Below are 12,841 nucleotides of genomic sequence, written 5' to 3'. Positions count from 1 at the left end.
AACACACAGACCGCTGTGGAGAAAATCAATTCCATCCCAGCCAAACTGAGTACAACTGTGATTTTAAATACTTTAGAAACTGGGATAATGTTGAATGAATGTAGAATTTAATATTTCTACATTATGACACACTTAAATGATGACACTCAAATATATTTTTTCCATAACCGTATCATAACATCATGCAGTGAACTGTCTGAATTGGTACAACTGCTAAGGAGGAACCAGTTTGGAAAATGCTTCAGTATTTCCCACGTGGTTTTTGGGAGGGAGAGACAAAGTGACATAGTTAAGTCCCCCCCTTTTTTTTTTTTTCTTCTGTACCACCAAGCAGCATGGTTAGGAGACGTCCTCTTTCTCACTGATTTAATGTATTACTCTTGATTTCTTTTATATTGTATTAACTATTTCACTGAAGTGATAAAAGAATGTGAGATGTCTCTTTATATCAATTAAGCAACAATTCTGCCTTTTCACTTCTTTGTTGGCTTCCCTTTTGGGGGCAGATGGGAGGAAGGGGCTAGGCCTGGCGTGCAGCAAAGATTCAACCTGAGATAGTGAATTGACACCCAATGTGGGGCATGATAGTAATTGAAATAAGAGATCTGCTGGATCTGTGTTGCGGTTTCAAACAAGTTTTGTCACCATGCCAAATTGTTGCTGTTAGCTAAAGAAGAAAAGTTATTTTTCTCCCTTTTAACAGTTTTTCAAAGGAGTGCACACAATTGTGCTTCAGATTGTGCTACTTAAAACCTATTGGAGCTCTTTTAAGGAAGTCACTCTGGGCTCTTTGTGTGTGTACACCGGACCGATGCTTGTATACAACATGGCATGATTTGCGCATTACAAATTACACTTCAGGTGTTGCTAATGATTCCACTTCTTCCACTGTCTGTCCTCCTCCCATGCATTTCCTTTTCTCCCCCTTGAAGTTTTTGCATGTGTCTGGAATGTCCAAACTGCCATAATTATACTGTCATGCTAACCGTATGTGCTCCTCACTATTAATATTGGTCAGGGATCTGCTCCAAAGCTGGAAAATATTGAGTGGCAGGGGGTGGGAAGGAATTTAGGAGAAAACTTAGAGAATTGGGCACCCCTGGTGTCATTGAGTTTCACTCCTGAACACCTGTAGAGCCCTGAATGTTGAGGGAAGTATTTCAGAGAGGAATATTGTAGCTCTGGTGGATCTAAGGAGGCACAAATTATCTAGGGCCTGACTTATGCCTACCAAGCCCTGTTCAACACTATTCAAGGGAAGGGGATCTGTGATTCCAAGAGAGATAGGTGTTCACCAGTTACGTGGTGGAAGTTCACATAAACCACACCAGCAGTTTTTGCCAATACATTGTCAGCAATGAAATGAAAAGATAATCAGAGACCCTGTGTGAGTTAGTTGGACTACCACCCTTTGAGAATATGAAGAAAACTTTGCCTCCTCTGTGCAGACCTGTAGAGAAAATGTACAAAAACTTGGCAGGTTTGACTATGAGGTTCAGCCCTTTAGAAACCTGGTGCCCTACTTCCCAAAATTTCTGGATGATTCAAGTTTCCCATCTGAGCCCATTGTATAACCAGTGCAATCCGTGTACTCCAAGTAGTATCAGTAGCATGGTGTGTAGAAGGGACCTTCTCTTTGGACATCCAATTTAGCACTGGTAGTCAAGGTGATATAAGGAGCTGTGCTTCAGTACCAACTTCTGAAGCAGCTTGAACCTGCTTATGTGCTACTAATATATTTTTTTCAGTTGGAGTGTAGCGCTCTTCACATCCTCTGTATCTTGGTCTCTAAAACCAAAGGGATCGACCTTGGGTCTCCTCTGGTGTCCTTTTCCAGAGGCTGCAGATGGGACCCTTCTCCCCAGCTGCAGTGTAGAGCAAGTTTTTTTTTCACTGTGTCCTGTCTGGACTGGTCCCAGGACTCCTGCACAGGCTGTCTCCTGTTTACTTTGTTCAAAAGCTTATTGTTGTTCAGGTGCAAAGTCATTCTTCTTCTGTGTCACTTGATAGAGGGCTTACATTGAGCCTATAATTGGGGATATGCATTCTACAGAAACCCACAACACCTAGGAAAGATTGTTTCCTTCTTACTAGTTGGCAGGGACGTAACTTTGATTTTGTTGATGCATCCACTGGGATGTGAAAATGTCTGTCTTGCCATTTTATTCCTAGGAACTGGATTTCCTGTGCAGGTCCCTTGACATTACTTGACTTAATACAAATCCTTCTGCAAGCTGGTTTTGCTATTATTTTCTTCCCTTTCTTGAAAATTTTGCTGTTTTGCCCCACGTGATAATGTTGTCAATGTACTGCAGGTGCTCAAGAACTCCACTCTGTTCCTGTGTGGTCTGGAATGGCCAATGGCAGATGATTGGGCTGTGTTTCCACCCCTGGGGCAAACAGTTCCAAGGGTACTGAATGCTCCCTGAAGTAAAGGTAAACTGTGGCCTGCACTCTGCTGGTAAATGGATGGAAAAGAGTGTATTGACAACGTCAGTTGTGGTTTACCACCTGGCTGCCTTTGATTCGAGTTCATATTGAAGTTCTTGCATGTTAGGTACAGCAACACTCAACAGTAGTGAACTTCATTCAGGCCATGATTGTCCACTGTCAGCCTCCATTCTCCATTGGCTTTTCGTGCTGGCCATATGGGGCTGTTAAATAGTGAGCAAGTCTTGTTGATCACTCCTTGGCTTTCCACTTGACAGGTGAGCTTATGGATGTAGATTAGGTATTCAAAGTAGTCAACTTGTTTTTTTTTGTTTGTTTTTTGTTTCTTAATTGAGCAGCAGCTCCTCTTTCTCGCTTCTCTGCTGGCTTCCTATGGAGGGGGTGGGATGGGGGGAGGCAGCTAGGCCTGTCATGAGGCAGAGATTCATCCTGCAATAAATTGATTGTAGATCTAAAATGTAGCAATGCACAGGCTGTTGTGGAGAAATTTAATTTCATCCCAGCCAAACTCAGCACAACTGTGATTTTAAACATTTTTAGAAACTGGGATAATGGTGAATGAATGCAGAATTTAATATTTCAGCATTATTGTACAGTGATCAGTGTATTAGCAGAAGAGCATCCTGGTGTGAGAGATGCTCGCTGAAGTACAATGGAAAAAAAGAAAAAAATGATTTTGTGTATTGAGAAGTGTTGTGGATAGTTGGGATTTTCCTTAGGAAAAAAAGTCTTTCACATCCCTTTTTTGCCCTTTCCTGCCAAACAAATACCTTTTCATTGGCATTTTAAGAGAAGTCCATCTTTCCATCTAGTCAAATTGAGTCACCATGCCTCTCCTTGATGTTAAGATAACTTGTCTTAAAATAAATGCATAATTGAGAGCATACTGTCATTGAATCTTGAGTATAAACACTGACTGGCCTAGAAACAAGCTTTAAAAAATAAAAAACAAACACCAAAAAACCTTAAAGGTTGTATAGAAAAATAATTGTGAAGAGGAAAGGGACCTGGTGGTGTTGGTTGGTGCTCGGCTGACCATGAGCCCACAAGTGTGCCCAGGTGGCCAAGAGGGCCAACAGCATCCTGGCCTGCATTAGAAACAGTGTGGCCAGCAGGAGCAGGGAGGTGATCATCCCCCTGTACTCAGCACTGGTAAGGCCGCACCTCGAGTACTGTGTTCAGTTTTGAGCCCCTCACTACAAGAAAGACATTGAGGCCCTGGAGCGTGTGCAGAGAAGGGCAACAAAACTGGTGAGGGGTCTGGAGCACAAGTCTTATGAGGAGCGGCTGAAGGAGCTGGGATTGTTCAGTCTGGAGAAGAGGAGGCTCAAAGGAGACCTTATTGCACTCTACAGCTTCCTGAAAGGAGGTTGTGGTGAAGAGGGGTTTGGCCTCTTCTCCCAGGCAACAAACAGGACCTAAGGAAATGGCTGCAAGTTTTACCAGAGGAGGTTTAGGTTAGACATAAGGAAGAACTTTTTCTCTCAGAGAGTGGTCAGGCACTGGAATGGCTGCCCAAGGGAGGTGGTGGAGTCACTGTCCCTGGCAGTGTTCAAGAGGCGTCTGGATGAGGAGCTACGAGATGTGGTTTAGTGCTTGCGGTAGCAATGGTCATGGGAGGACGGTTGCACTGGATGATCTTGTATGTCCTTTCCAACCTTGAGTCTATGAGTTCTATGAGTTCATTCTATGAGTCTGATGATCTCTAGGTTACACTTCTTTGAATCCCATGGCTCACTCAGTGGCCACTTGTATTTCATTTTTTTGAAGTTACAGTGAGGATTACCTCTGTAACCTCTCTGAGAAGGAGCCTTGCAGTTTGTGATGGATGTATTGCAGTTTCATTTCTTTGTTTTCCAGACCCTGTGCAGTGGTCAACAGACCAAGTGCTCCACTGGGTAGTATGGGTGATGAAGGAGTTCAGCATGTCAGACATCGACCTTAATGCACTCAGCATTCCCGGGCGGGAACTCTGCAGCCTCACTCAAGAAGACTTCTTCCAGCGAGTCCCACGTGGGGAGATTCTGTGGAGTCACTTGGAACTTCTTCGAAAGTGTATGGGATTTTTCTGTAACTGTTTTTCCTCTCTTTAATATTAGCATTAAAAATGAGGGCATCAGCACAAAATAACAGGAGGTATTAGTAAGCATATCCTCGTGATAAGCAGCTTCCCCATTGTTCATTAAACTGCGTAAGTAATATGGAAGAAGTATGGATTGATAAATCCTTTGTGTTTTTTTTTAATTAAGATTTTTAGTTTGTGCGTCTCCTGAATTTGAGAATTTTATAATTAAATATTGATAACAAGTTATTTAGTGTACATCTCTGCCTCACATAGAATTGAAGAGCATTAATCATAGGCAGTTAAATCCTTAGACTGTGCACAGTGTGACTGAGAAGCAATGCATTTCTATGTGTATAAATATGCTTTCAGACTTACCATGCTTGCGTATAACCTGGCAGACTAAAAACTACTTCTGTCACATTTTGCATTGTATGTCACATTACATTATATACCTAAGGGCTTTAAGGTATATAGAATGCAAAGGGCACCTAGAAATTCACTATTAACGTACTTAGTTCTGGAAAATAAATGGTAAAGCATCAAATGCTTCTGCATACCCACAAGACCATGAGCTATGCGTGTTTTTTCCAAACTGATGGAAAATGTTGGGCTCTATTCCCCTCTATGAAATATGAAAAGTTTTGATTTTCAAATGATGATAAACGTAAGCTTGAAGCTAATGTTTTGAGTAAAAACTCTTTCTTTCTGATCTGCAGATGTGTTGGCTAGCCAAGAACACTCTGGAGAAATAGCAACTGTTACTATTGATCAGCGTAAGTATTTCTGCCAGAAGTTAGTTAATACACTTAACTGCTTGCAAGTTTGACAGTGTGATTCTGTGCTATATTTGATGTACAGTGCTATAGTGTGACTTTCTTACTGTTGTACCTAGACTGTAGCTTTCTTTGATGAGAGGAGGCTGTATTCTAACATTCAAAGTGAAGCATTTGATTTCTCAGTATCTCTTTACTGGCTGAAAGATGCTGTAAGTTAGAAACTTTCATACTTGAAGAGATGCATTTTGGATGATAGATTTTCCTCTCTATTGAAATAAGATCTCAAGGGTGTAAGTTTTGAAGTTTTGGTATTTTGTGCTATGTATTGTTTTAATGAACGGGTAAGTTATAATTCTTTTATTTAAAAAAAAAAAAAAAAAAACCTGTTGAGAAAGAAAAAAGTGAAGGCATGTGTAAAAGAGGACTTGCTTGAAAAATAATAGAAGAAAAATTTTAGAAACTCCTTTTAGATGTAGTACAGTGACATCAGTTATTAAAATTGAATTTTCAGAGGACTTGTGAGCAGCTTATGTATTAAATAGACATGTACAGCATCCTGAGTTTGTGTCTAGTTAAATTCACCTAGAATGGGACATTCAAATCCTCCAGTCTTCATTGCTGTTTGAATAGCAGACATGAAGGATTGCACAGACTGTAGAGAAGAGTTAAGGTAAATCACATGGGAACGGCATAAAAATGAAATCAAAGGCATGAGTTTTATTATGTAAATATGTGAAACATAATAGTAGACTAAAGCTTTATCTACAACGTGCCATTTCTATTACACGTCTTAAAACACATTTTCTAATAGAAGTGGTAAAAATGCTTTAAATTCTCAGTGTTGTGATTTCGACAGTGTGCATCTTTTTAGTGAATGTTTAAAAAAAACAAACCACAACCCTAGCTTTTGCTGTTATCATGTAGACCGTAAATAATATATGCCTATGCATCTGATGGTTCTCTACCTAGCTATTTATAATTGATGTTCTGCAATGTTTTCTGCTTTACAGCTGTGCACATTATTCCAGCATCCGTACAGCCTGCTACTCCAACCACCATTAAAGTAATAAACAGCAGCGCAAAGGCAGCTAAAGTACAGAGGGCTCCAAGGATCTCAGGGGAAGACAGAAGTTCCCCTGGGAACAGAACAGGTATTGTCTACATCATTTTTAAATGCAAATGCAGTAAACACTCATTAAGTTGAATTACAGTTTTATAGGACATGTCTTTGTCACTCTGGTTGCAAGGTTTTTAGAAAAATATATGTATAGATACAAAAAGGGACTGTGTCTAGAAAATGCATCACAAGCGTATGCGAACTTGTCAGGTTGGGTTAACTCATACTGTCATTTTTGCTTTAATATTCTCCACTTCTGTGAATTGCTGTTTTAAATCCTTAATTCTCCTTACCCTTACATTTTCCTTTTTTGAAACTCTGCGTGAGAGTCCGTTATTGTCATTCAGGGCTTTTAGGCCAAGAATTTGTCATCTAACATCAATGCAAAATACTGTTTTTCCCTCTTAGGAATTACATCTACTCTCTATATCTCATTGAGAATTTAGTAATTTAACTGCAGATAGATGAGTTAAAAAGAAATCTTACTGATTGATTGTACGTGCAAGGTGATATATTGACTTAAACTGTGGTACATGGGACTTTCTTCCCCATTTCTAATATTACATGTAAAAAATCAGTGAAAAGTGATCATTAAAAATATATATATACTCTATTGCATATATATATTTATGCCTGAAGAAGAATAAGCAAATCATGCTTAATCTGTTCTATTTCAAAGTAGATGTGTGCTTTAAGTGATTATTTGTGCTGTTAGATAATTTTGTTCCTAAATTCTAGGAACAAGTTCATGGTAAGTCTTAATTTTCATATTACTGAGTTTCTTTTTGCATAGATTGATACAAGGACTTTGCAGGAAAGTATTTCTTTTGTTGTAGAGAAGATGAAATAAACTAAATGCAGGCTCTCTTTCCATTGTATGTTCTGTGTTGGTTTGCTTTAATCTGTTGGTTGAAAATTTTTTGCTTCAGTGTGAAAATGAAGAAGGACTACTTGAAGTGGATCTTGTTCCTATTTTGGCAGGAAACAATGGCCAGATCCAATTATGGCAGTTTTTACTAGAACTTCTCACTGACAAAGATGCTCGGGACTGTATTTCTTGGGTTGGTGATGAAGGAGAGTTTAAATTGAATCAACCTGAACTGGTTGCACAAAAATGGGGGCAGCGCAAAAACAAACCCACAATGAACTATGAAAAGCTTAGTCGGGCCTTGAGGTAAGAAACTTCAGAAATTGATCAGATGTTTACTTACTCTTGACTACTTCATTTTGAGCTGTTTTAATAAAGGACCTAAATGTTTTCGTGGGATTTTTTTCAGTAAGGAGATAAACAGTTCCTGTAAAGCTGCTCCTTCCTGTTAGATTGTACTAGTCTTCTCTTCATAGCAGTTATTGTGATAATTTCTTAAGCATATACAAATTCTTTTTTTTCCCCAAGATTGTTGAACACTAGCAAGACGGATAATCTCTGTAGTTAGCCTTTCCTACATTTATTTCTCTTTTTTGACACGTCTTCAACATTTATACATCTACCCATTTGTGAACAGTACTCGTTAGTGGGGAAAATTACAGGAGTGTTTGAATAGTCTGTATTACTGACTTTCATATTTACTTGTTTCTGTTCTTCTTATATTATGACAAACATTCTTCTGTAGTTATCGGTTACAGGTTTTCTTCATTCCATCATGACTTCTATAGTTTGACATTGGTAAAAAAGATTTGTATTATTGAATCTCCATAGGTGATATGGTTGAGGGAGCGGGGAAGAATGCGAGTAGCTCCATTTCAGACTTTTTTCCCCAGTTAATTTGGTCTCTAGGAGCATGGGAGAATTCATCCAAGTTGCCTTAAATCATTAGGATTGCATTTCTTATTTCCTTTTTGGATACAGTGAACGCTATTTCTGTTGGTTTTCAAGAAGGGTATTTGCAGCATTAAGCAATAAATATTTAACTAGTTTTAAAGTTGTGTTGATGTCTGAGATATAAGATGGACTTGTAAACATTTCCACTTTTGGCTATGTTATTTTTCATAAAAGGAAGTAAACTCATCTAGCATTGTTTAAAAAATACCAAATTCTCTGTAAGTTTACCTCTTTGAGGAAATAATGCTAACACTGAGGATGACTGAAGTTTATAAGCTCGTAAATTGGCATGGAGTAAGTAAAGACAACTATCTCATTTACATGAAGAGGAGGCATCAGAAGAAATTGGTAGGCAGCAGATACACAGCTTAACCATACAATATCACTGGGCAGCTCGTCCCACTCTTTGCCTGTCCTCCAGGGGAGGAAGTTCCCATACCCAGTTTGATCCCTTCCCATTCCATCTTATGCCAGTTGTTGTTCCCCTGCTTTGTGCCACCATACGTGGCTTTTCTTTTCCCAGAGACTTCTCTATAGGTACTGGAACATAGCTGGTAAGTTCCCCTGATGCCATCCCTTCCCGGGTGCCATTATGCAATAGGTTTGAGAATCTTCAGGGACAGGTAAGTGAGGATGCAGTGGAAGGTTCATCCAGGAGGTTGTCTAGGGCAAGGAGGACAACTCTAAGCCTTAAGGCTGTTTCTGCAAAGAAGGAAAGCAGGGTTAATTGACTTAGACATTTCCCTTCTGTAGAGAACAGAGGGCCCAATATGTGAGCCAGTCTCTACCCATAGGAAAGCTTGCTGCCCCCCTGGCGCCTGGGTCAGAGAATGACTAGAAGACTTCCTGACCTTGTTTCTTCCTCCAGTTATTCCCTACTGATAGTTCAGGCTGACTGCAATGAAGTTGCTGAGAGAAACATGGGGGCTATCAAAAGGCACTTCAGGGGACTTGGAGCAATTAGTGGATAGAGTTGGGAGTACAGATAATGTTTTCCGTATCCCTTTAGTGGCTTGGAAGGACCAGGAAAACCCATATAATAAATACATGGATATGAAGCTGGTGCTACCACAGGAGTTTTGGCTTTTTTGACCATGGGGTGATTTACTTACCTGATGGCTGCAGGTAGGGTCCACCTGGGTCAAAGGGGAAAAAGGATTTGAAGGGCTGCAGTACCATTCCACTGTTTCCAGTGTGTTTGTCTGAATCTGTGTTTATGCATAGAACGTATATGTGAAAACTTACAGAAACATCAAATTTTATAAATGATGCTAATTTTTGGGGGAGTTTATCAACAAGCATTGTTGATAAGAGGAAGGTCTTAAAAGCAGCTGAAGAACTCTAGAATAATGTTCTTATCACTGTGATATTAAACAGATGTCTGAACAGTAGTTTCTGTAAATTAGTATAAGAGAAGTTTTACAGTTATATTTCGGTTACTGAATTAAAGAAATCACATTCCTCAAAATCTTGCCATTTTGCAATTGACATGTTTTCTAACACTTGAATGTCAGAAGGGATCTTTAATGCCTCTCACTTGCTTACTGCTGAGATAAACACTGTTGCCAAGCTGAACTTTTATTAAAACAAAAATGGTAATATGTTTTGTTTATCAGTGTACTGAAATTACTGTATCAGTTTTGCTTGGTGCTGAAACTGATATCATTGAGAAACATGCTCGATCGTCCAGCCAGCTGTGGGAAAAACAGTTTTTGTCATGAAAAGTGGAGGGGCAGCTTGTTGTTATTCCTATAACTTAGTAGTTTTCTGCAATCAGCATCTGTTTAATTACCCTGTAGCAAACTAAGACTTGGAAAAAAAAAAAAAAAAGTATTAATTTCCTCTATCGTTCTGAAGCAAAGTTTCCAGGTGATTCAAAACATTCTAACATGATAGCTAATGAAACCTGCATGGGTACTTAGAGAATTATGCTTGTGGTTTTTGAATAGGCAAATGCTATACGTAAAAACGTATTCAACATATATGTTACCACATATGATTAGACTGATGTGATTAGATTTTTAACTTTGCTTAAATTGATCTTGCTGGTGAAAGAGAAATATCTTTATCTTTTTTCTTCCTATTCTGTTTAATACTGTAAAAACCACAGTGCTGATTTTCAGGCTGCTTCAAACATAAACTGTTTATCTCAGAAAAGCAGAGATGAACAAAGAAGGCAAGAGACAATAATGAGGGGGGAGATAATGCCTTCTTACCAAGGCTAAGCACTGTGTAAACTTCCATCCCCTCTTCTCCAACCACAAGCTGTTTTTGAACTGGTCTAGCTTAGAAATGATGGTCTTGGTGCTTTATACAGTTTATAAAATAATTACTGCTTTGTTTCCCTTCAGTATATCAGGGTGCAAAGGGCAGCTTTCAACTCTCTTCCCTTTCTTGTGAAAGAAAACACTCAAAGTTGATCTTGATACATAAAATTACGTGAGAATCTTAATGTGAAAAGATTCTTATTTCAGCATCCGACTGTCTTTACGTAAATGACTGGATGTGTGTGGAAGTTACAGATTCTGAAAACTTAATTTGTTGGTTTTGTTGTTTTTGTGTTTTTTTTTCCACAGATACTATTATGATGGAGACATGATATGCAAAGTGCAAGGCAAGAGGTTTGTCTACAAATTTGTGTGTGACTTGAAAACTCTCATTGGATACAGCGCAGCAGAGCTGAATCGGTTGGTCAGAGAATGTGAACAAAAGAAACTAGCAAAGATGCAGCTTCATGGCATTGCACAGCCAGTTACAGCAGTAGCATTAGCTACTGCATCCCTGCAAACAGAGAAAGATAATTAAGCACTAGGACCTGAAACGGGAACCCATGGCCTTTCCTATATAGCCAGAGAAGTTGCTTTACTTTTATCTGAAATGGAAGCTTCTTCTTTTTCTTCACAATACAATACCATGCATGATTTTCTACAAAGAACTGGGACTTGTGTAAATTTGGATCTTTTAGCAGCATATGTTTCAGTGTAAGTTAAGAGATCACCACAACTTCTGCAACTTTCAGTCAGGGCCTTTATGATATACAATCTGAAATTGGTGGAAAAAGTTGAACTGGTCAGCATTCTGCGTTCGCAGCTCTACAAAATTATTTTTGCAGTGCTTTTTAACAAAAATGAAGTAAACACAGGCTGGGCAGTTGTCTGGATTTGATTCCTTCCAGCTTTTTGTTCTCTGCTGAGCTACCAAATTGAATTTGATGCTTTTAAACTTAAATGAACCTTAAATGTTCATTACTCTTACCTAATCAAGCAGAGCTGAAAGGCACACCAAACATGACAAAGCATCGGGTTCCTCAAATAACTTCTGTGTTTATAAGGAAAGGAAACTAAGACAAGGCAGAACTGAAGATCTGTGCTGAAGAAAGAGATCCAGGTTTAGATCTGGCTTAGGTGAAAAGCCAATTATGAGTATTTCACTGTAATATGTAGATAATCTGCATTTATGAGGGCAAGTACCAACCTGTTAAAAGACCTTGTTGATGCTAGCCATGTAATATGAAACAAAACTTCTTTCCCCACCATCCTCCCATCAGGTGATTTGAGAACTTAAAAAATATCCCTCACCCAAGGAGTAGTCTGTAGGTAGGTTTTGTTTGTTTGCTTGTTTTTATGCTCTGTTCTGTCAGGTGCTTTATACCTGCATGATAGTCAACCCTAGTGACTGAAGACTAAGTTAATCACAGTCATTAGTCCCTTGCTCATTAGAAACAAAATGCAAGTTGAAAGTAGTTTTAAAGAGAACTGAAATTTAATTTCCAAATTATTGTACAGAATGACATGTATAAAAGTGCAAAGATGTGCAATTTTTATTTAAAATTAATTTCTTTCTGAACTTCAAATGATGTTTCTGAAGTTTCATAATCCAAATGCGTGCTCCAGAACTGGGTACAATTTGAAGTATGGATGATGAATAGAAATGCTTGGAATATATTTTGAATTTTGAGACACTGGTATAGAGAGAACTTCATACGAAAGTGCAGTAAAAAGCAGGCTGCAATGTTTGAGCTTCTACTTTTATGACTATTTCTTTTGATGTTTGAAAATAGTGTGGTTTTAGTACACACCTTTTTTGTTATTAAACATTGTAATTGTTATAAGGCATATTTCCAAACTTTTTATAACTGAGTACCCTGCTCCCACTAACATTTCACATTCAATTAAAATGCAAATGGTTAAGGGAAAACCTTTTAATTCAGCTACCCTTAAACCTTAAATAAAAAGTGCTTGTACAGAGACTTTCTAAACATAAAATGTATTTACATGGTGAACTGGAGTACTAGGTGGTTGTTCTTAGGCTGAAAAGGAATGGTCTTACTGGTAGTCTTACTGGTAGTCAGAGGGCAGAAAACAGAGCATTCATCTTTATTTTAAAGATGGGTTGAGGACAAAGCTGTTTGTTTTATAGGTGCGTGTTCATTTGCAGATAGCTTTTGATTAATTAAAAAACTTGCATGCATTTCTAGTTTACCTTTTTATTACTTCCATAACTATAACACTTTCTTGACAGATTCTTTCATCAACTCTTAATATTATGTTCATTCTTGGGTGCTTAGGAAGTATTCCATCAACTAAGCATGTTGACTTTTTCTTTTTTTT

The 12,841-nt window shown here is 38.5% G+C and overlaps 1 protein-coding gene across 2 annotated transcripts in view; it reads left to right on the top strand.

The window, feature by feature from the left end:
• GABPA (GA binding protein transcription factor subunit alpha) overlaps positions 1–12,841 on the top strand; it is a 23,639-nt gene extending 10,798 nt beyond the window's left edge. For both annotated transcript variants that reach the window (XM_042867748.1, XM_042867747.1), the window contains exons 6-10: positions 4,312–4,506; positions 5,233–5,289; positions 6,303–6,443; positions 7,391–7,583; positions 10,808–12,841. In XM_042867748.1, the coding sequence (XP_042723682.1) occupies positions 4,312–4,506; positions 5,233–5,289; positions 6,303–6,443; positions 7,391–7,583; positions 10,808–11,036 (815 nt within the window). In that variant the 3' untranslated portion in view covers positions 11,037–12,841. The remainder of the gene's footprint in view (positions 1–4,311; positions 4,507–5,232; positions 5,290–6,302; positions 6,444–7,390; positions 7,584–10,807) is intronic.

This window comes from Lagopus leucura, unplaced genomic scaffold, assembly GCF_019238085.1.
Source record: "Lagopus leucura isolate 7727_CA_CO unplaced genomic scaffold, USGS_WTPT01 Super-Scaffold_100001, whole genome shotgun sequence".
NCBI classification, from domain to species: Eukaryota; Metazoa; Chordata; class Aves; order Galliformes; family Phasianidae; genus Lagopus; species Lagopus leucura.
Note: the sequence above shows the minus strand (reverse complement) of the source record. Positions and strands in the feature narration are given on the sequence as shown.